The sequence below is a fragment of the Haliaeetus albicilla genome, chromosome 2 (genome assembly GCF_947461875.1).
Source record: "Haliaeetus albicilla chromosome 2, bHalAlb1.1, whole genome shotgun sequence".
Classification (NCBI taxonomy): domain Eukaryota; kingdom Metazoa; phylum Chordata; class Aves; order Accipitriformes; family Accipitridae; genus Haliaeetus; species Haliaeetus albicilla.
This window is the reverse complement of record NC_091484.1, coordinates 17,481,122-17,503,242: the sequence shown is the minus strand read 5'-3', so window position 1 is coordinate 17,503,242 and position 22,121 is coordinate 17,481,122. Positions and strand designations below refer to the sequence as shown.

Here is a 22,121-nt window from a genome sequence, read left to right as displayed (position 1 = left end):
TGGTACTACCTGAAGCGTTTTAATCCAACTAGCCATTTGAGGACGATTCTTTGAGCAGAGCACCTTCATTTTCCTGCCAAACTGCTGGAGCAGGTCCACAGTGCAGGCAGACACAACCGTCACAGGGGGAAGGGGGTTCAATCCGTTATCTGTAGCAACAGAACTCCAGGCGCTGAGGCTTCCTGGTGAAAACACCCTTAAGGTATAACTTGATGGCTTCAGCGGTACGCTCGGCTCACTTGCCAGAGCTGAGCACCGTGTACTTTACTCGCATAAATCTTACAGGCATTTTGCCCTGAACACCTGCGAAGATTCACCTCCTCAGGGAGACCAGGGCGTACCAGACCCTTAAAAGCACGTGGAAGAGGAGCCTGGCGACTGCTGCTACTGCCAGTACCGCTGTCAAGGGATGCGATAGGGTTCAGGAGCTGGGATGTACATTCTTACGCTGATAAAACAAGCGTCCACGCTGCGCTTGGGTCTCCGACTCGGTCCGATACTGGGATCGTGATTAGCGCAGCATAGCAATAGGAGACTAACGGTTGCCCGAAGGCTGTAAGCTCTGGCGCTGCCTCAGATCCCTGGAGGCGAGGCAAGAGGAGTAACGGTACCTCCACTCGCCAAAGCAGCGGGTTCGCTAGATGTTTGACTACACCAAGGGGTGGAGCGTGACTGTTCACTCAACTCCTGCTCAGATTTTGGCTAGCCCAGCCCACGCTAAGGCCTGATGTATGCTGGGAGCAGCGCCTTTGGGTTGAAGGGGGAGCACCAGGTAGGCAGCACAGGTGGCCAGAAAGAGCTAAAGGGCCATGATGCAGCCATTAGCACCTGCAGCTGGCTGTCTCCTGCAGCCACCATCTTTGCCTGGCAGTATTGTCAGAATCTGCTGACTTTTGGAGATGGTATAGACCAGACTTCCAAGCTGGAAGGTATAAAACAGCAGCTTAGCCAAAAAGCCTTTGAAGGAGATTCAACAGCAGCTGGACTGCTGGGGCTTTTGTGCTTCACAGTGTGATACAGGGGACGCCCGCGCGGTGACGGAGGAGGAAGGATGAGCACTCTCACTAGGGAAAAACAATGTCTTTTTTTGGTGGTTTTTTATTTTTGTTCTTCCCCCCGCCATAAGCCCACGACTTTAAGTGTTACGGGTTGTAAGTTTTGAAACATCATGGCTTGAGTAGTGCCTCGGTGAATTCACGTAAGAGAGTAGCCCGGGCAAAGGGGACCGAGCCCTGGTTGTCGTGTGTGTTTGTTGTATTTCTTCACGGGCTCATGAAATAAAGCTTAATTCACAGAGTTCGTTGTCCTGTAAATTTGAACTTTTCTCTGCCATGCCGGTTTTTCTCCCACTGCTTGCAGTCTGTCCCGTTCCTGCTGCACAACAGGGAGTGAAAGCTTCAGTCATTCCACCTATGTATGGCTTGGGTTTCGTACTAGATGGGAACTCCGGCTCCAGGGGCTGAAGTTGGAGCTTTTCGTAGCGAGTTCCAGCTCTTCAGCTGGCTTCCCTGGGCGATGGACCTTTTCCACGGTCCCTGCGGTCCCACCCTTCTTGCCCCAGTGGCCCCAGCCCCCGCCATCCGACCCTCTGGGCTTTCCTCGCGCTCCTTCTCTCCCAGCCTGCACCGGGGGCGCTTTTTGCCCCCAGCGTTCTGCGGGGCCCTTAACGGTCTCTGAGCGGAACGCGCTGGAGCGAACGGCTGCCGGGGCGGCCTCTCCCCCGCGGCAGCACCGCAGCCCAACGCCGCACCCTCAGCGAGGAGCGAGAAGGGAGAAGCGAGAAGGGAAGCGCTGCCACAGAGCGGCCCCGAGCGAGCCCGGCTCTCCCGCCCGGCGCCCGGTCGCGCCCGGCCGGCAGGGTGAGCCGCTGCGCCCGCCGCGGCAGGCGCCTGAGCGCGGCCCGCCGGGGCAGGCCGCGGAGCAGCCCCCGCCGCGGGGCCCGTCAGGCGGCGGAGCCCGGCTGGAGAGCGGGGGCATGGCGGCGCGGAGCCAGGCCTCCGTGCGGCGCCGGCTGCAGAGCTCGGAGGAGGCGCAGCACCGGCAAGCGGTGCTGGTGCGGAAGCTGCAGGCGAAGGTGAGGAGCGGGGGCGCCGGCCCGGCGGGGAGCTGCCCGGGGACGGGCCGCGGTGGCGGGGCCGGGGTGCCCGGGCCGCCCGCGCAGCGCTGAGAGGGGCCTCGGCGGCGGCGGCGGCGATGTCGGGGGGCGAAGGCGCGGCCCCAGCGGGGCCCTCCCCGGGGCGTTCCCCGGCGCTGCCGCGGGCGGGACGGCGCCGAGCCCGCAGCTCGGGGGAGGCCCCGGGAGCCGCCCTCCTCCGCCCGGCCCGGCCCGGCCCGCTGGGCGCCTGGCCCTGCCGCTGTCACCCTGCCGAGCCTCTCGTGAGGGCTTGTCCGTGCTGAAATAAAGATGCCCGGCTCGCAGGCGCCTTTGTTGGGCCACGTTAGCAGGGGGCCGTCCCAGAGGCAGGAGCCGAGCCGGCGGGGGTGGTTTGGGGCGGCCCCGGGCCGAGGCAGGCAGCTCTTAGGATGAGCAGGTGGCAGTACGCGTAAAAGAAGCCCCGTCTCAGTTTCTTCCGTACGAGATAAAGTGAAGCTTCCCTGTATCGTAACGACTTCTTGTTGGCGGCATCGGCACATCGGCAGCGCTGTGAAACGTACTGTGCTTGGGCTGTAAAGACTTGGAGAAAAGCTAATGCAGGAGGAGCCGAGCCTGTTACAAGCTGCATTCGCTCATCTTCATTCTATGTCTCCGTCCAGGTACTGCAGTACCGGACTCGGTGTCGAGAGTTGGAGCAGCAGCTGGCAGCAGGAGGGGTGAGTGTGCAGGTTGCCAACTAAAGACCGTGTAGGTGGCGTTTGTTAAGGCGGGCCAAAGCAAGCTCCCCAAAGCAATGGCAGAGGGAAGCAAGATTTTGCTGCCTGAGGGTTTAAAGAAGCGCTGTAAGTTTGCCTGCGAGTGTTTTGTCCAGTTGCCATTCTTAGAGGAGCCAGTGGTCCCAGAAATGCGGGTGCAGGAAACCCTGTGAAGGGGGATTTTAGTTTTGAGAAAGGGTGCTTTATTGCTGGCGTAACATTTTGTCCTAGGGCTCAGGAGAGGGCTACACTGCCTGTTAGGTTATATGGCCGCCTCTGAAAAAGAACGGGTTGAAACGTGGCATTTTGGAAGGCAAGAATGCTGGCGTTCAACATACGGCTATGTGCTTTTCTTTCTGCTTCACGGCTAAAGTAAACCTAGGAAGAACAAAGGGTAGGAGAGTAGGAGAGCATTCCCAGGCTTCAAGTCGAAGTGAGCGCTCACGGTTGTGAGCTAAGGAGACCTAGCTGCGAGAGTGCCACAGTGGGGGACTGAGGAGAGCTACTCGCATTGAGCACCACCCTTCCCCTCCCTTGCTCTCCATAGTCACGACACTGTTACGCCTGGAAGAAGCCACGAGCTCCTGAGCTACCCAAGCGAATGGAGCGGAAAGCGGTGGATGCTCACAGCAGTGAAGGGAAGACAAGAATTTGACTAAACTTTTCCTTTCTTCTGAAGGGACCCCTTCCAGGCAGGTGGGAAGCCACAGAAGACCAGAGCCTGGAGAAAGCACTGCTTCAGGTGGAAGAGGAGCAGCAAAGGTACAAGGAAGAAGCGTTCCCTCATACCTGGTATCCTGGATGCTCGTGGAAGTGAGGGAAAACCTGTCAGTGCTCCCTGGTCTCCCCAAGGGGAGCAGTTGGGCAAGCTGCTTTGAAAGGAGAGAGGTCCACAGTCTGTTTTCTGTGGTGCAGTAATAGTGTTGTGTGCTGAATGGCTCTGTTTTGAGCGGGGGGTTATTCCGGGTGACTTCCAAAGGTCCCTTTCCAGCCTAAATTATTCTGTGGTTCAGTAGGTGAGCGGGTCAGGAGAGTGCTAGAGAAAGGTGATGCGTCCAGTGATCAGACAGCACGAAGGGGAGGCAAGACGTGAACTGTGGGCATCATCAAAGTAGAAGGGGAAACCGAAATTGTAGGTGGAAGTAGAAGGCTTAAAGCAAGGAGAAGCAAATGAGTATGCCATCACAGAGAGATCTTAGTTAATCCTAGAAAGCACTTTTACTGCCTCTCGGTTTGACAACAAAGTCAGTGTTGAGGGAGTTGGGAAATCACGGAGGCGCTGCTTGTGGATAGCAGTTGTTCAGTGACCTCATTGCTGTTTCTCCCTTTCCAAGGTGTGAGAATCTGGCAGAAGTGAACACTCTCCTGCAGGAACACCTCGAGGAAGCGAATGAGGTTAATTCAGCCCTTAAAGAAGATGTTGGAAAACTGACGGTGGATTGGATGAGGGCCCGGGAGGAGCTGGAATTGAAGGAGAGCGAGTGGCGCGGTGAACGTGAGGTAAGGATGGGCGACGGGAATGTCAGACGCGATGCCGGGGTGGAATGAGAATGGGTTTTATTTCTGGCCTGGAGAGCTTGCTGTGTGAAAGTCGTGGCACCGTTGAGGCTGTCTTGGTGTTTATGAGCAGAAGACAGGGGTGTGAGATGGAGGAGTGTCAGCAAATTGTGGTGATGGGAGATGCCCGCGTGCTGTGACCGTACTGCTCGTTCTCAAAGGCAAATGCTTGCTGTTGCTGGGCACTGTAGGGCAGTGACCCATGAACGCTCGTCTGTTTTTTAATAGTTCCTAAATCTCTGTCTGCAGCAGTGGAGACCGAAGAGAGGTCAGTGTGTTTTCGGATTCAGGGTAGCCAACAGAAGAACAGCACAGGCCTCCCTTACCAATAGGCTGTTGCAAGCAAATCTGACACTGGTCTCGGAGGGGCTTGTTTTTGTCTTCCTCCACCGAGCCTGTTAGACACCTCTGCAAGGCGAGATGATGAATCGCGATCAGTTTGCTTTGTTGATACCCGCGCCTGCAGGGGAAGTGTGGATGTTCCCTTCTTTGCAGTCAGGTGGCAGGTCTACTGAGGATGCCTCTGTGGTGGCTCTTCAGTCCTTGATGCCCCCCCCCCCGATTGGAATAGTTCTTAAAGGAGACCCGGTGATGACGGTTGTGTACCCTCCCCTCTCTGAAAGGCTTGTACAGTGACAGCGAAGGCTGAATTGGCATTTCTTTTTGTCTTTGCCTGTTTAGCTTTATGACAGCTACCTAAGGGGTGAACGCAGCCGTCTACTCAGCCTGTGGCGTCAGGTGGTAACCTTCCGCTGTCATTTCCTGGAAATGAAGACTGCCACTGACCGGTGAGTAGAAGTGAAGGCTAGATCTCGTTGCAGAAAAAACACAGCTTCCCTTCACAGCTGCTTTTTGAGCCTTGATGTTACGCTAGCTGCGGCTAAAGATACCATTTCTCCTTTGGCAGTCTGAAGCGATGGCCTTAAGCATGCCTTAGGCTATATTCAGAATCATTTTGTTTGATGCTGGTTTTCAGGTAAAGCTGAGGGGCTCAGGCTATAAGCAATGCAGGGGCCCTGAACAGGTGAACTTGGCTATGGTGATGTTTGGGCATATTAACACAGACACAGGCATATGTGGACGAGTTGGGAGAGACTCACCAAAGCTATGCATGCAGCATGTGGAGCGGTCCCCTTTTATAGAGTTTGCCTTAAATCTCACTGGCTTTCCTTTCCCACTGCTCCTGATGGAAAGATCATTCGTGAATATGTATATATTTATTTTTTCCTTCTCATTTCCAGCTTACGTTTATCGTGGTCAGTTTGCATCCGCTTATTCCTGTACCAACACTGTTGAGAGAAAGAATAGCTTCTCTACCCTGCTATTACATTTCTCCAGTTGATGTTGCTTAGTTTGATCCCTCCCTTTTATGATTGTTTTCTTGTTCTTGGGCTCTCTGAGGTTCCTTTCTCACAGGTGCCTTCTGTGCAGAGAAGAATAGCGTAGCCTAACAGTAAATTCTTCTGGTGTCAGCATGCAATTTCAAACTCTGGGTTACCGTCAGCCATTTACCTTATTTGGTGATAAGCTTTCCTTAATGCGTAGAGTACGCCTGACCCGCTAGTTAATTCTCGAAGCCTTCTGGCTGTTCCATACATTTCCTCTTATCTCTGGGGAGAAAACAGATTCATTCCTCAACCGTCAAATAGACCCATTGCCCAAGGGTCAAGATGTGTCCTGATCCCAAAGTGTCAGAGGAATGATTCGTCCCCAGCGAAGATGTCGTCTTTCCTGCCGGCTTTTACTGTTGCGCAATTACGTGCTTCGGAAGCGAGTCAGCTGATAAAGGTGGTGGTGTGAACATTACCTCTTTCTTGATTCTTTTTCAGAGATTTGTCAGAGCTGAAGGCAGAGCAAATGAGGCTTTCTGGATCTATACTTGTAAACTGCTCCCGCCTAAACTGTGGCGTACGGCCCTGGGAACCCGTTACGCTGGGTAGACCTGTCCTCGAGGATCAGGCACAGCAGCAAGCGGAAGAGGAAATAAGCCGGAAGACTTGGGAGGTGATGCACTTACAAGTCGAAGGGGACCCGGAGAAGAAGGAGCTTCAGGACAGGTGAATGTGTTTTAAACTTTGCTGTTAGCAGCGTTATCTTCTGTGGGTGCTCGTTGGATTCATAGGATGGGCTGTGTTCACGTTTAAAACGCACCCATTCTGCACAGCCTTGTTCCTGTCCCTAGTCAAACTATTGCCTTCAACAGAACGGACAGAAAAAACCGTCTGACAGACAGAAGCTCTTGTGAGTAAGGCAGGACTGGAAAAGAGATGGCGTATTACAGTGTTTTTGCTGTTAACTGATTCTTGGTGAGAAATGGAGACCAGCGTAAAGAGAGCTGTGTCTCTTGTACAGCCCTTTTGCTACCCAGGGCTGTGCTAAAGGAGTTGGGAGGAATTTGCACAGGACCATCATATGCAATGTAGCCCCTCCGTACTGCCGTTTCCACGCTAGACTGAGCGCAGAAGGCCTTTGGGGCAAGGAGTGCCATTTTGCAACATCACACATACTAACCTGAATCATCCTGTGATCCTGTGATTATTAGTTTGGGAAATTCGTACACATCTCCCCAGATAGATTGCCAGCTCTTTCATCAGTTCACTGCTGAAGGCAAAAGTAATTGTGGGACTATTAAGGTGGACTTTTTAAAAGTCTGTCTTACCCAAAGAAGAACTTTGGAAAGTCTTGTGTCCAACGTACGAAAGAGGAGAGGGAGAACTAACAGGCGGGAAGCTGTTAGCTACCTGAAAGGCGGTTGTAGCGAGGTGGGTGTCGGTCTCTCTTCCCGAGTAACAAGTGATAGGACGAGAGGAAACGGCCTCAAGTTGTGCCAGGGGAGGCTTAGATTGGATATTAGGAAAAATTTCTTCACCGAAAGGGTTGTCAAGCATTGGGACAGGCTGCCCGGGGAAGTGGTTGAGCCACCATCCCTGGAGGTATTGCGAAGACGTGTAGAGTGTGGTGCTTAGGGACGCGGTTTAGTGGTGGACTTGGCAGCGTTAGGTTTACGGTTGGACTCGATGATCTCAAAGGTCTTTTCCAACCTAAATGATTCTATGATTCTATACTCGTGGTTTTGGAAATGAGAATGTTTTTTACGTTAAAAAACTTGTTTGTCTTTCCCCTTCTGATAGACTGAAGGACTTAGCTGCACTTGAAGGAGAACACTCATTATTGCAGAGCGAGTTGGTAGTCGCAAGAGAGATGCTGGAGGAATCGCACCTTCAGAGGGATCTGCTGAAGCAAGAGAAACACGAGCTTACCGTGGCACTGGAAAAGGTATGGTCACCTTATTCCGAGGCAGCACTTGTGGGAGAGGCAGTTGTGATAGCAAGACCACCACAGATGCTGTTTCTGGCAGTAGAAGACAGGGACAATGTTGTTGTCCTTCTTGGAAAATGGCGATCGGACCACAGAGGCTCTGCGGTGTCGTTAGTGCCCACGTGCTTGTTGGGAACGCTGAACTGGGAGTGTGTCAGAGACACAACAGGGGATCTGGAGTTGCTGCTTGAGGTCAGGGATTTTCCTGTCTTTGTTGTCATGTTGTTCTTTTGTCTCTTCAGGCAGAGCAGTCAGTAGCAGAGTTGACAGGGGCTCAGAATAAGCTGACTGCTGAAATAGCCGATCTACACGTTGCAGCAGCGAACGTGAGCAGTATCAATGAAGCTCTTGCGTTGGATAAGGTGCAGCTGAACAAACTTGTGTTGCAGGTGAGCAGAGTTGTCAAAGATCTTGCCAGGTGTTTGTCTCCAGCTGCTGCTGCTGCTGCTTCTCAGGCTTCTTGCCTTCGGACAGTATGACTGTCTGAATATGGAAACGTTGCTCTTTTCTCTGTCCAAGCCAAAGCTCCTACAGAGTAAATCTTACTGTTATTTTATTTCCTCTGTGCTTCTGCGATTGTAGCTGGAGCAAGAGCATGACGTTCTGTCAGGCAAAGTGGACGAGATGGAGAGAGCAAAGATCTCTGGCCAGGAGAAGCTGAACTTGTGTGAAAGAACAAATGAGGCGCTGAGCGCAGAGAAAGCCCACCTGGAGCAGCTGCTGAAGAAAGCAGAGGAGCAACAGGAGGGGCTGCAGGCAGAGCTGAGGATGCTGGCAGAGGAGAAGGCAGAAACCCAAGAGAAACTCATTGAGGTGAGACCAAAAACCTGGTGCTTTCTGGGTGGGCTTTTGGCTGCTTGGCTCAGTGAAGCTGTATCTGTTGGATTCTGCAGTGTTTTTTGTCAAGGAGACACTTGGTAGCGCTGGGGGTCAGGCGGCGTTGTTTACTTCCTTCTGGAAGCGTGTTGATGGCTTGCAGAGCTGTTGTGCAATTCTCTGGGTCGTCCTCTGCTTCTACAGATTCCTTTAATCCACCTGTCTGTGTTGGCCTCTTTTTTGGCTTTTGATAAGCTGCAGAGAGGTGATTTGCCTTGCCCACGAATCTGCGTGAGGCTACTACTCTCACATGCGTCGAAAGAAGCAAACAGGGTAGCTCTTCACCCATTTTCTGAGGCCAAAAACCCCCGGGGCTGCATGTTTCTATTTATGCTTTTTGTTGTGAAGTCTGCAACTTTCCAGGCTCGGCTTGTTGGGGCCTAGAGGGCGGGACAAAGCGGCGAGTCAGTGTCTGCTGTCTTGTACTGCTAAGAACGGGAATGGCACCCTGAAATTGTTGAAACTGTATTTTACGACCTACACGCTGCTTTGAATTGCTAGATCCTCGTTAGGCTTTGAGGGAGAAGCTGAGAAAGAGGTGGTCACAGAAGACTGTTTACTCTGGACTAACTGGTTTTGGTAGAGTGGAAAAAGAGCTTGGGAGAATTGCATCGCTGGAGGAGACTAGGGAGTTTGCCATCATTTCAGTGTCGGTTTCATAATGTACAATCTTAGGTCTTATGGGGTAACTTTGAGAGGAGAATTGTTTGTTTCTGAAGGTCTGTTCCCTGTTAGACAGTCTTAGTTTTGGAGTACGTGGTCTGTTTGGCAAATACCCATCAGAGGTGTATTGGCATCACTGCAGAAGCAAGCTGAAAAATCACGGTTAGTCTTCAGGCTTGAATGCCAGCAAGGTCTATTGGGCAACTTGTTTGTGTAAGACAAGTAGACAGTATTGTTGACACGAACTACTGTCCAAGTAGAGTCTACCATCTCTTTGGCCACACCAGCCGGACTTCCGTAAATCACTAAATGACACTGCTCACCACAAGGGCTGTTTCCCTGCCAAGGATCACCTCATTGCATCCAACTGCCGTACACACTGAAGTAGGTGTGTGGTGGTGTTCTGCGACGAGGTGACGCTTTGATGTTGGTTTTTCTTCTTCTAGAAGGAGAAACCATGTGTATTTCCACTTTGTTCGGCGAGCAAAGTTGCTCTTGCTCAACGGTTCCTGAAAATTCCCAGCACTGGAATAGATTCTGATAGAATTTTAGTTTGCAAGGTGGCAGTTGTGGAAGATGTGGTATTTTTGCGTGAAAAGATGTGGTCTGGGTGTGTACGTTTGTCCTGAAGGGGCCGTCTGGTCCCAGGCAACCCAGCAGGGCCTTACACATCGCTTTCAGGTTAACAGCCCTAGTGCCTTTTGGCAGCCCAGGGTGTTAGGGCGGCACGAAGCAGATGCTCTTAAACTTTCAGGCCAGAGTACCGGAGCTCTTTCTCCTCTAGCTGATTCAGAAGTGGCGCTGGCTGGCTCTGCACAGAACTCCAGAGAAGGGACTCTAACTGTATTTTGTCCCGCTTTCAGGTTCACCGCCAGCAAGAGTCAGCTAGCAGTGGTCTGGAGCAGTTGCGGCAGGAGTCCTCTCGCCAAGGACAAGCACTGGCCAACGTATCCAAAGAGAAGGAATTGCTGGCGCACGAGAAGGCTGCCTTAGAGGTGCGACTGGCAGCCACGGAGCGGGACAGACGAGGCCTTGCAGAGCAGCTGGCAGAGGCCAGGTAAAGGCAGGGGGGAGACCCTAGGCAGGAGATTATTTAATGTCTGTAATTATAGAGGTGATAATCATGACACGAGGGTTCATTGCATCCTGTATGCTTTTCAGCTATTTTCACCTTCCATGGACAGAAAATGGAGGAATCTCGAGAAAAAAAAAAAACACCAAACCAAAAACCCAAACCAGTACAGCATGGTTTGAATGTTATTTTTCTGACAGCTAAAGCTAACAAAGCTCTCCTGAGCCTGGGGCTCATGTTTATGCCCCCTTGCACGTTCCTGTGTGAAGTCCAAAGCAAGCCAGCGTAATTCCTCAGTATCTGGTACCTTGGCTCTGCATTGAGTAGTAATTAAACCATGCAGATGTTTACTGAAACCCAAAGCTTCTCTCTGGTTTCGGTTTCTCGTTCTGCGCGTTTGAACTTGGATCGTTCCTTATCAAGTAGTTTGACAGGGGATCTTCAGAATTCAAGTCTATTACGTACGGACATTGCGAGTAGGACACTGCCATTTAGGGTGAAGCTAGAGGCTCGTGCTGAAAATCTTGAGGGCCTACTGTTTCTAGTCTAACTCTTGTTACCTGTGGTGCAGGACCTAGAGTTGGTTACACCAGCAGCAGGGAAGCCTCTTTTGAATGCTCGCCAGTCTGCGGGAATTGTTGCCCATCATTGATGTGTGGGTCCGGTACTCCCTACCACGTGCTGTTTTGAGATAGACATCATGGAGGAGTTTATGCAGGGCAGGAACAAGATTTTGTCCTTCTGCTGGATCAGGTTTCTAAGATCACGTGTGACAAGTTCTGCTTTTAAAAAAAAAAACCAACCCCAAACTACCCAACGTATGGAGATGTTTGTCCTCCTCTCAGGTCTTTTTTAGAAGACTCCTGACCTTGCAGAGCTGTACAAATGCGAGATTGTTTGTCACGCTTCTTGACTTTGACGCCTTACCACTCCAGAGTATGTTGTTAGCAAGGCTGATAAACACCATTTAGACTCAGTCTGTTTCTTGAGAGCTGCTGCTGCTTCTGAGCTCCAGCTCCTCTTAGTTGATCCAGCTGAATTATGTTCTGTCAATTATTGGGCTGCAGCAACTATTCTTGCCAGATGTTGTTCTCAAGAGCCTGTTGTTGTCGTCACAGTTTTGGACTCTTATCTTCTCTGTTCTGTTTTAGAGACTGACTTTGATTTATCCTTAAAATGGAGCATATTTACTTTGGACTGCCAGACATTGGCGTAGTCAGAAATATGTGCTTGTTCTCCTTCTTGAAGATACATCCTCCATCGTCCATCAAAGCAGTGAAATCCTACTGTTGTGGGTCTTAGTGTTGTACCACTCGGGTGCCCCTTTACCCTGAAGGATGTTATCCTGGTTGCACGCCTGTTCTAGTGAGGCAGTGCTGTGTATGGTAGGAACCTGGCACACAGGACGCCGTGTTAGATCAGGGAGGCAACTTCAGCTCCTGGTTGCAGAGTCCTGTGTGTCATACGCAGCAGCTGGTTGAAGTCTATGGATGTAACAATTTGCCTCCGCAGTACTACAACTTCCATTTTAAAGAGCGGCAAGCCATTTGGGCTACTGCCTGCTTAGTTAGCAACGCTTAGAGAAAAGTAGCAAGTTTTTCTCGCGAACTTCCAAGAGTTTAAACTGAAGGCTACCTGTCTCTCCTTTCAGGTAGTCCTTGTTCAGGTAAAATCTAGTTCAGATTTCTTACAAATGCTGCTTACAAGCATGAGCTTTTACTGTATCATCTGATGTATTGCTTTAGTCCCTTTGAAATATAGGGAGTCTGGAAGATCACCTCCCTGTACGTACACTACGAACAGCATCAAAAAGTCACGAGTCAGCCAGGGAGATGCTCTTACTCTGCGCCCCTGCAGAGCAACCTGGAAGTGACGATGAGCAAAGGGCTGTGAGCAGAGGCTGGGCTTTTGCTTGCTGGCACAGACTTTGTGAGCACAGCTACCCGTGCGTCATAGATCAGACAATAGCAATTTAAGATTTGGCGATGGAGATCAAACTCGGCTGGGCTTTCTGTGTTACGCTAGGTCATAAGTAAAGCCTGGGCATTCCCTCGGAGGGGCCTGCATTGCTCTTTTAAATGGCAGAAATATGCCTTCTGTATACCAGTTTCCATGCAACCCATTTTCCGAACTGAGGGGTAGGGATCTTGAACCAGCTCCTACTGGACTAACTCCCTGTGGGCGTCAGGAGCAAGAAACTCATTTCTCTCCGTATTGGCCTCTTGTAGGGCCGGGAGGGAGACCCTGGAATCCAGCCTGCTTGAGGCTCAGCAGCGCTTATGTCAGCTGGAGATCGCCAGGGGTCAGCTTGAAATCCAACTTCAGACAGTCAGGCAGGCCAAGGAGGTGATACAAGGTGAGAGCCTCATGTGCTTTGTTTCTGGTGACCCCCCTGCCTAGGGAGGATGGTATAAAAATAGCTCTCCGTCTGCAGTGCTTCTAAGGAGTGAAGGAGCTGGGGACAGATCCCTCCTACACTGAAATTCAAATGGCTTACGGTTAGTGAAGTCAGAACCGCTGTTTGTGTAGGCCCTGAATCTTGCCATTTGTCACGTTTGCAGGGGAAGCGAAGTGCCTTCAATGTGAGCTGGAAGCAGAGAGATCTCTCATGAAGCAGGAACGGGAAAACATGGCGCAACAGCTCTTGCGGGCAGAAGAGCAGTATAACGATACCCTCAAACTTCGGGAAACGGATCACGAAGTGGAAATAAACAAGCTCCTGCAAGAGCTGGTAGGAAACAATATGCTTCTGAAGTCTTGAGGCAAGCTTTGTGGGCTGGCTTTAGAAGAATAATAGCCTGAGCGTGTGAAATGGCAGCAAGCGTCTGTCATAGGCCACGCGTTGCTAGGCCAGGCAGCAGAGCCAAGAGCTCGCACTTGAAAGCACGTGAAGACCTACAGGACTATGCCGGGACAGTAAATGCAAGCCACGGATTCCGTGTGGGCCTAAGACGAGTTGAGCAGAAGGTTGGGTGGTCCCCACCCAAGGCATGGCAGTAAAGGGGTAGGATCTTACCAGACTCCTGTCTACCATGAAGTAGACTCCTAACTTTCCTGCCAACTGCAGTCGTGGGAACTTTGTTCCTTTCTTTCTGTCCTTTCACGGTTGACAGAGGTGTTATCTTTGGGCTCAAAGCATACAGAACAGATGGAACAGCCCCTCGTTCCTGGGCTTGAACTTGAGTTCGTGGCCCGTCTTGTGACTAGGGCATCGGGGTGCTGGCCTCTTTCTCACCCTGCAGTCCATCTGCATCTTCTCCTTGATGAGAATGGAGTTGAGCTTTGAAAATAGAGACTCTGAGACTAGAGGGAAATCCCGTAGGCGAGAGGTGCTAGGAAACAGGCAGCCGCCAGAGAGGGGAAGGTAACATCTCCTCTTCTTCCACCAGCTTGACCCTCCTTTTAAGTTCCTTGATAGGACATGATTTATGGAGGGCACAAAGCCACTACTGTGCGCTGTCGAGGTGGGGGTTTGTGGGAGGGATGAAGCTTCCCATTTTTTTGAGAAGCTTGGCTGGGACTCCCTCCTGAAGTCTTTTTCTCCCCTCATCAGGCAAGCGAGCGGGAAGGGCACCATTCAGAGCTACAGGAGATGCTGGAGCAGTGGGAAAAGGAGAAGGCAGAGACAGAAAGGGAGCACGAGAAGAAGCTGTTTGATATGAAGCAGAAAGTTGCTGCCATGCAAGCTCAACAAGAGGAGGAACGGACGAGAGTGGAAAGTGCCAAGCAAGAGGTAGAGACCGTGAAAGGAGAATTTGTGTGGTTTTTTTTACTCTTCTGGGCTCCTTATTGGCAGTGCTTCTCTGGACACTGTCCGTCTGGGTGGAAGCGTCTCTTCGATACCCCTTTGTAAAGAGGAGCGATGCCTTGGCAGCCATGAGACCTTTGTGCCGTGAGGGACAGGGCCTGGAATGCGAGAGGCTACCACAGTGTAGGTTTGAGAAAGGCAGGAAGCGCGTTGCAGCCTGAAGAGAACATGAACACCGTAACTGTGTCTGTGATCTGACCGCTACTCCTTCAAGAGGGCACAGTGGGGTTCTAGAGGATGGTACCATGAAAACTCTACACGGTAGAGGTCCAAAAAAAACCCCAACGCCCAACCCCAACAACGGGAACTCCCATGTTGGGGTTGTTCTGTCTTCCCTTCCTCCCTCCCTATCAGAGAGAACATCATCGTGCCACTGCCTAAATCATGGTTAGTCTGGACTTTAAATCCTGGCTGCAGTTCTGGCAGCTCCTCCCCAAAAGAACACGCTCGAGCTGGAAGAGGTTCGGAGAAGGGCAAAAAGGAAGACGGGACTGGCCGAGTAAGCTGGGAAAGACGCAACCGAAAGGGTGGCGCAGGAAAGGTCTTACAACATCCCGAGAGGCAGGGAGGGAGGGGGCAGCCCCTGACTGCCACTGAAGCAGGAGTTCAAATCTAGTACGAAAAGCAAACATACATGGGTGGAATTATTGAACCTCTTTGTCACTGTTTTGCAGCAGGAACGGGACGGACTGCGAGCCGTTAAAGAAGAACTGGTACGGGAGATGAAACTTCTTCAGGAATCGGTCACAGCCTCCGAAACCCGAGCAAATGCAGCAACAGATAGGAATCGCTGCCTTGAACAAGAACTTCAGACTACATTGTCTATCTTAAAAATCAAAAACGAGGAAGTGGAAACGCAGCGGGAGAAAATCCAGATGCTCCAAAAAGAGGCAGCACAGAGAAAAGCTTTGCAGGAGAGTCTCACTCGTATGACTGCCATCCTGTCGGAGAGGGAGGGAGAAATGAAGTTGTACCAGGAACAGGTGAGAAGGCTGGAGAACCAGAAAGAAATGCACGAAACTACTCTCAGTGAGGTTATCAGGGACATAACAGAGAAAAAACAGGAGGTTGAATCCCAGCAAGAACAGATACGGGAGCTGGAGAAGCAGCGAGAAATGCTGAGGACTGCTGTCAGCAAGATGAGCGAAGAGCTGGAGGAGAGAGACCGGGAGATCCAATTCCAGGAGGGGAAAATAATGATTCTAGAACGAGACGGTGCATCACAAGTGAGAAATCTGCAGGTGGATCTTGATCATATGAAAGGAAACTTGAAGGAGAAGAATTTGGAGCTTCTGTCTCTGACCCAGCAGATCCAAGCGCTGGAAATGGAGAGAGAACAGGCGAAATCTCTGCACGCGAGCCTTGGACACCTGAGGGCAGTTCTTAAGGACAGAGAGAGCGAGTGTGATTCTCAAAGGGATCAGTTACGACTCTTGCAGCAGTACAAGGAACAGCAAGAGGGCTACCTGCAAGAGCTTCGTGGTACACTGGAAAAGATGACCCTTTCTTTATCTGAAAAGGATCAAGAGCTTGAGTCGCAACAACAGCAAATCCGGGAAGCTGAGGAAGTCATGGAAATGCAGTTAAGGACTGTCCGTGACCAACTGGAGCAGACCTTAGGAACCTTAAAAGAAAAGGACAGACTCCTAGACATCCAAAAGCAACAGGCAAGGAGCTATGCGGAAAAAACAGAAGAACAGATGAATGTCTTGCACAGAGACTTAGAGTACACTACAGCAATACTGAAAGAAAAGGATTTAATGATTGAATCTCAGAAGGAACTGATTGAGACCTTCCAAAAAGAAGAGCAAGACTCTGGACAGCAGAAGGAAATTCTGCAGCAGCTTCAAGTGGCACTGAAGGAAAAAGAACAAGAAATGTTATCCCTTAGAAAGCAATGTGAGGCGTGGCAGGAAAAGGAGGAAAAGCGTGAAGCTGAGCAAACAAATCTCCAAGCAACAAAGCTGACTCTGAAAGAAAGAGAGGAAAAGATAGAGGTTCTGGAGGAAGCTCTCTCTAAGCTTCAACAGCAAAAGGAGGAGGCAGCGAGGCAGACCAAAGCCGTACAGCAAAAACTAGAATACGCTGAATCTTCTCTAGAAGCGAGAGATCAAGAGATAGTGTCTTTGCAAGAGCACGTCCAGGAGCTTCGAGAGCAGAAGGAGTTAGAAGGCAAGCAGGCCAAGAGTCTAGAGCAGGATCTAGACAAAATGAGCCAAATCTTGAAGGAGAACCATTTGGAGTTCCTCAGGCAGACAGAGCAAATGAACATGTTCCGGCTTCGTGAAGAAAGCACGAAAGTAGCACTAACATCATGCCAGCAGCAAGTGGATCTGCTTGAGCAAGCGGTGAGGAAGAGAGATGAAGACAACGAAACTCTCATGCAAAAACTCCAGCGCCAAGAAGAAGAACTGAAGACCTTGCAGAATCTCCAGCCTAGGCTAACCAAGAAGAATGAAGAGGTTAGGCATGGCAGAGAGCAAGAGAAGCTCCTGGAAGAAGCCTTGCATGAGAAGGAGCAAGAGACCAAGGCTGAAGGTGAACTAAAAGAGTTAGAAGAGGAAGTAAGAGCTCTTCGGGAAGATCTCCAGCATGTTCAGCCGACTCTGACAAAGAAGGATGAGGAGATCGAGAACCACAGAGACAGAGTCGGGTACTTAGAGCAGACTCTGACAGAGAGAGAACAAGAGCTTAGGAGGCAGAGTGAGCTCTTGAAACAATTAACATCAGCTTTGCGATGGAAGGATGGCGGGGAGACCCTGCAGAAACAAATCCAGAAACTCCAGAAATGGGAGGAAGAGGAAGCAGAGAAGCGGCGAGTTCTCCAGGAGAGAGACCGTTCCTTGCAAAGACAGAAGGAGCTAACGCAACAACTGGAGGATGAGCGGAAAGCCAATGGGGAAGAATTGGAGCGCACGATTGCTATTTTGAAGCAGACCGAGAGCAGAGAAGTCAAATGGAAAGAGAAGGCACAAGCACTGACTCTTGCCCTTACCAAGAGTGAAATGGCCAATGGGACTCTGAGGGAAGAAATAGCCATCCTGCAGAGCATGGTTTCGGAGAGGGACACGGACCGGTTTCATCATCAGGTAGGCAGTGTGACTGATCATCAGTCAACTAAAAAGTCTATAAAGGATTCTAATGATGATGCCCATAAAGATACGGGAATATATAGTCCCATAAATACATGACCTGCTTGGCCAGAGAAACTGCGGCTGTAGCCAGCAGGCTTGCCTGTCTGCGTAGCTCAAGGCATTCACCTGCTGAAGTGTTTTCTGTCAGCCCCCGAACTACTGAAAGAACTACGGAGCTTGCTGTTAGAGTTACCCCAAGCCCAGACGTTGGGGATGGGTAACTGGTTCTCTCCTGTGTAGGCAAGCTTAGCCAACGTGTCGTGGTTGGGGTTTGGCACGGAAAGGAAGGGGCACAGCTGACCAAACTAAGGGACTGACCTTAGCAGAATTTTGTAACGATGGTTGCACAGCAGCTACGCTGACGGTGCTTAGAGGATGCTTTCAGAGATGTCGATTTCGGAGGTACAGCTTTTCCAGTGTATTAAAAATAACGGCATTCGTACCGTTGCCTGATCAGGTGAAGGGCTTCATTGCGCATTCAGGATGTACTTGTGCTGCGGTCCAAAAGGCCGGAAGGCAAATCTGTGTGGATTTCCCCACGGCGATCGGGAGGAGGGCCCCTAGGAAGAGAGTGTGTTGTTTTGGCCCGTCAACCAGGAGGAGCAGAAGGGACTTGGCACTGTCCATTCCCGAGTCCGGTCACTCTCCCCGACTTGTCGATTCTGTCCCTCCTAACCTTTATGGGGCACCAGCTCACATAAACTCCTCTCTGTATACCCAGCAGGCTATTGCAGAAGGGGAGCAGCTATCGTGGCTCTCGGAGAAGAGACTCCTGTCACAGCAGCTGGAATGTCTGCAGCGAGCAGTTGCAAGGCTGGAACTGGAGAAGGCGGAGCTGAAGCAACTCAATGCTGAGCTCAGGAGGACTCTCGAGCAGGTAAAACAGGCTTTCACTGCCTCTGCAAAGCCTCACGGTCCTCTGGATCACAGCACATTTCCACAGACAGCACTTTGGAGTCCTCTGCTTGTTTCCTTCCCTCTCCCACTTCCCCCTGTGGACGCACGCTTTTGTATTTTCTCTCTCTTCTGGCACCCCGTTGCCTTCACAAATGCGCATTCGCTCCGGTCCCACCCTTCCTGCCCCAGTGTCCCCATACACGCACGTTTGACACTCTTGTGTCAGGAACTGTTTCCTCTTGCTCTTTCTCTTCCATAGCCTACTTCGAGTGCTTTTTGCCCGCAGCATTCTCTGGGGCAGTTAACAGCCTCTGAGCAGAGCAGAAATCTCCTTGCCATGATGTCCAGAGCTCCTTTTGCTCCTTGTTTGGTGGCAGGTTTCTGTGACCCTTTCTCCTATCACCAACGTGCAGGTGGAACGTGAACGGAGGAGACTGAAGAGATATCACAGTGGTCGGTCGCTGCCAGATGCGTGCGGATTTTTGCTGTCTGACCAGCACAAGATGGCTGCTTCTAGACAGGTGAGAACAGAATCTTCCTTGGTGGGAGGAGGGTCTGGCCATACAGAGGAACAGTGGCAAATCCCAGTGGCAGCATCCCCCCAGTATAGACCTAAGAGAAGTGGAACGTAGACCATGGCCCTGGCCAAACTGGAGACCAAAAGGAAATCCTTGCATTTTCTTCGCAGGAGGAGTCTCACGCTCACTGCAGTCGTCGATTAGCTGAGTTGCAGAACCAGGTGAGGAGTAGGAAAGCTCTCGTCAAAAGCTGCCGTGGCTGTACTGAGGGGCACAGCTTTGCACGATGCTACAGCCCGAGTTTTGTTTGGCTGTCGGGAAGTGAGTACACCAGGCAGTGGAAATACCCAGTCAGTCAGACACATCTGTTGGCCATGGCCAAACAACATCATGCACCTAGGTCTAGTCTCTGGCTTGCCTAGAGGTCAGGCGTGGTGGGAGAGGGATTGGAGGAAATTCAGAGAACTGGCACTCGCCTGAATATGGAGAAGATTCTAAGGATGTTCCCCTTGAGTCTTACTCATCTTGTTGACGGCTTCCATTTTCCCTTGACTCCGTTAACGGTAGAGCTTGCACTCTATCAGAGCTCCAGGGATCTGAGGCAGCGCCAGAGCTTACAGCCTTCGGGCAACCGTTAGTCTCCTATTGCTATGCTGCGCTAATCACGATCCCAGTATCGGACCGAGTCGGAGACCTAAGCGCAGCGTGGACGCTTGTTTTATCAGCGTAAGAATGTACGTCCCAGCTCCTGAACCCTATCCCATCCCTTGACAGCGGTACTGGCAGTAGCAGCAGTCGCCAGGCTCCTCTTCCACGTGCTTTTAAGGGTCTGGTATGCCCTGGTCTCCCTGAGGAGGTGAATCTTCGCAGGTGTTCAGGGCAAAATGCCTGTAAGATTTATGCGAGTAAAGTACACGGTGCTCCGCTCTGGCAAGTGAGCCGAGCGTACCGCTGAAGCCATCAAGTTATACCTTAAGGGTGTTTTCACCAGGAAGCCTCAGCGCCTGAAGTTCTGTTGCTACAGATAACGGATTGAACCCCCTTCCCCCTGTGACGGTTGTGTCTGCCTGCACTGTGGACCTGCTCCAGCAGTTCGGCAGGAAAGTGAAGGTGCTCTGCTCAAAGAATCGTCCTCAGCTGGCTAGTTGGGGCACTCCTCTGGGTCTGGGAAACAGCGGAACTGGAACGTGATCTCCCCCTTCCTGGGAGATGCTCTTAGCAGCAGATGGCCACTTCTCCCACGCATACCTCTGGGTTACCTACCAAAGCGTGGGAGGCTTCCAAGCCCCGTTGCAGAAAGGTGCCCTTATTATTTCAGAGAGAAGGTCAGAGCTGTCCCTCTCTTCAGGGGTGGTGTTCCCTAGCCTACGCGTATCGTCTGCTGTGAAGTCCCTCCGACGTCTTGCTTTCCGTGCGCGCTACCGGCTTCTAATTCGGCACCTCGCGTTCCCCTTCCGGAGCTGGCTGCCCGAGTTTCCCACCTAGTCTGCTCGAGATGCTTAGCAGATTAGGGACCCTCTTTTTGTCTGGTTTGGCTTTACGTTGGCAGACCTTGGTATCGTAATTCGAACGGAGCAGGTTCCATAAGCCATAAAACTCCTTTAGGAATTGCTTCTGTTATTTGAGTTCATTTGCCAAGAAAGAATATTTTCGTACTCCTAGCTCGAGGTTGGGGATGGCATTCCCACGTGGGACAGAGCCCTTGGCAAAGCACATGTCACTTTGAAAACAGAGGAGAACCTCTGGCCTGAGCTGTTCTCCCCGAAACAGCAAAGCACCGAGCGCTGCTCCCAGTGCTGGCATCTCCTCCGCTCCAAAGCAGGCAGAGGGCAACATGCCAGAGCTGCTGTGGCTGCGCTGCCCTGCAATGCTGACAGGAGGCGAGAGCAGCTGGGTCTCTCCCACCAAAAAGCCCAGCAGGCACAACCCGCTGTTGCCAGGAAGTAATAAGAGTTTGAGGATTTTGAAGGCCTCAGCAGTCCTTTAAGGCTCCTTTGCCCCCCGGGCTGTGCTCTGAAGTTAGGAAGAGTGAGAGTTTTCTCCCGTTTCATGTGCTAGCTGTCGGGTTTCTAAAGTAGATCGTAACAGAACGGTTCTTCACTACCTTGTGTAAGCAGCAGTCCTCCTGCTGAGGAGAAAGCAGGTGGAACTAAGGTGGCAGCAGCCCAAATCTCTCCTTTGAAAAAAAGGGTTGGGTTACAAAATCCTGTAGAAACCTCTCTCTTTAATATGCATGTCACGTCTCGGTGTTGTGCCTTGTGAATGGTATGCCAGAAAGAAACTCGGAATTGCCGGTAATCTGAGCTCAGTTCAGGGTGGCTCTGGCAACCTCTTAGTTCCCATTCCACAAGGACAACATGTTTGTCAGGGCTGGAGTTGGAGGGTGCGTCTTCCCTGACGGCCGGATCTGTGGAGCTACGGATGGTCCTAAGAGCGTGGGCTTGTCTGAGCTCGGCCTTTTGCCTCTTTCAGGTGTCCCTTCTGCAGACGCAGCTGGCACAAGAACGAAAATACAAGCAGGACTATATCGAGCGCTGTGCCAAGACCAGCCAGGAGCTGTCAGACCTTCACCAAGAGCTGTCTCGCTCCTTAGCAGCTGTGGTCAGGGAGCCGAAAGCTGCTGTTCTGGAAGCAGAGGCTCGGAAGCTGGGTCAGCCTCTCTGAACCTTCTTTTCCTGTAGAGGAGCAGCTGCAGCATCACGGCGTTCCGGTCTGGTGCCCTTCCCGGAAACGTATTATGTTTTGCTGTGGGAAATGGGGGTACATCTGTTCTGTTTGCGTTCGGAAGCATTTCCTAGCGACAGGGATTTAAAAAAATTTTTGTTTTAATAAAAGAGATTTTGCAGGACTGCCCTTTTTCAACGGGGGTACATTGGTTCTGTTTACGTTCGCAAGCATTGCCTAGTGACAGCGATGTTTAAAATTTTGTTTTAATAAAAGAGGGTTTGCAGGACTGCACTTTTTTAGTAGGAAAAAGCAAGGGCTAGGCAAGTATGTGGCTTAGGAAAAGCTTATGCTGTCTTTTTCACTTGCACGAGTAAGCTATTGCGAGCTGCTGTACGATTTAACCTCTTGAGTTCGTAGCCCTTCCCTGTGACGAGAGAGGGAAACACGGAGGTGGTAGCAAGAGGAAGGGGTGAAGGGCGCAGGCCAGGGATGGGAGGTGGGGCGAGAGCGCGGCGGTTTTTTCCTCCCTTTTTCCTTCTTTTCCTTCCTTTTTCCTTCCGTGCTTCGGCACAATAAGCGCTGGTACTCTCCCGAGGTGATTGGCTTTCAGCTTTGTCGCTGCGACAGCCAGCCTGAGGGACAGCTCGGTTGTTCTCCGAAGGGCGGGGGTCACAAACGCCAGCCCTTTCAAAGCTGGAGGCAGGGGCTGGGCTGGGCTGGGCTGGGGAGGAGGTCAAACTGAGTGAAAACTGCTCTCTGCC

At 51.4% G+C, this 22,121-nt stretch overlaps 1 protein-coding gene across 1 annotated transcript; it reads left to right on the top strand.

The window, feature by feature from the left end:
• Positions 1-2,193: 2,193 nt before the first annotated feature.
• Positions 2,194-21,357, top strand: LOC138688241 (centrosome-associated protein CEP250-like). Its single transcript, XM_069799434.1, has 21 exons — positions 2,194-2,376; positions 2,755-2,811; positions 3,398-3,466; positions 3,530-3,612; positions 4,185-4,350; positions 5,089-5,195; positions 6,237-6,464; positions 6,572-6,652; positions 7,539-7,683; positions 7,968-8,114; positions 8,308-8,538; positions 10,128-10,321; positions 12,565-12,692; positions 12,898-13,067; positions 13,579-13,654; positions 13,870-14,069; positions 14,819-17,242; positions 18,000-18,155; positions 18,553-18,696; positions 18,864-18,914; positions 21,166-21,357. The coding sequence occupies exons 1-21, from the start codon at positions 2,194-2,196 to the stop codon at positions 21,355-21,357; spliced, it is 5,232 nt and encodes a 1,743-aa protein (XP_069655535.1).
• The last annotated feature ends 764 nt before the right edge of the window (positions 21,358-22,121 follow it).

Coding starts and splice junctions, on each gene's coding strand:
- LOC138688241 (XM_069799434.1), top strand. CDS start 2,194: ATGTCGGGGGGCGAAGGCGCGGCCCCAGCGGGGCCCTCCCCGGGGCGT. Junction 6,465..6,571: donor AAGAAGGAGCTTCAGGACAG/GTGAATGTGTTT, acceptor CATTCTGCACAG/CCTTGTTCCTGTCCCTAGTC. Junction 8,539..10,127: donor CCCAAGAGAAACTCATTGAG/GTGAGACCAAAA, acceptor TCCCGCTTTCAG/GTTCACCGCCAGCAAGAGTC.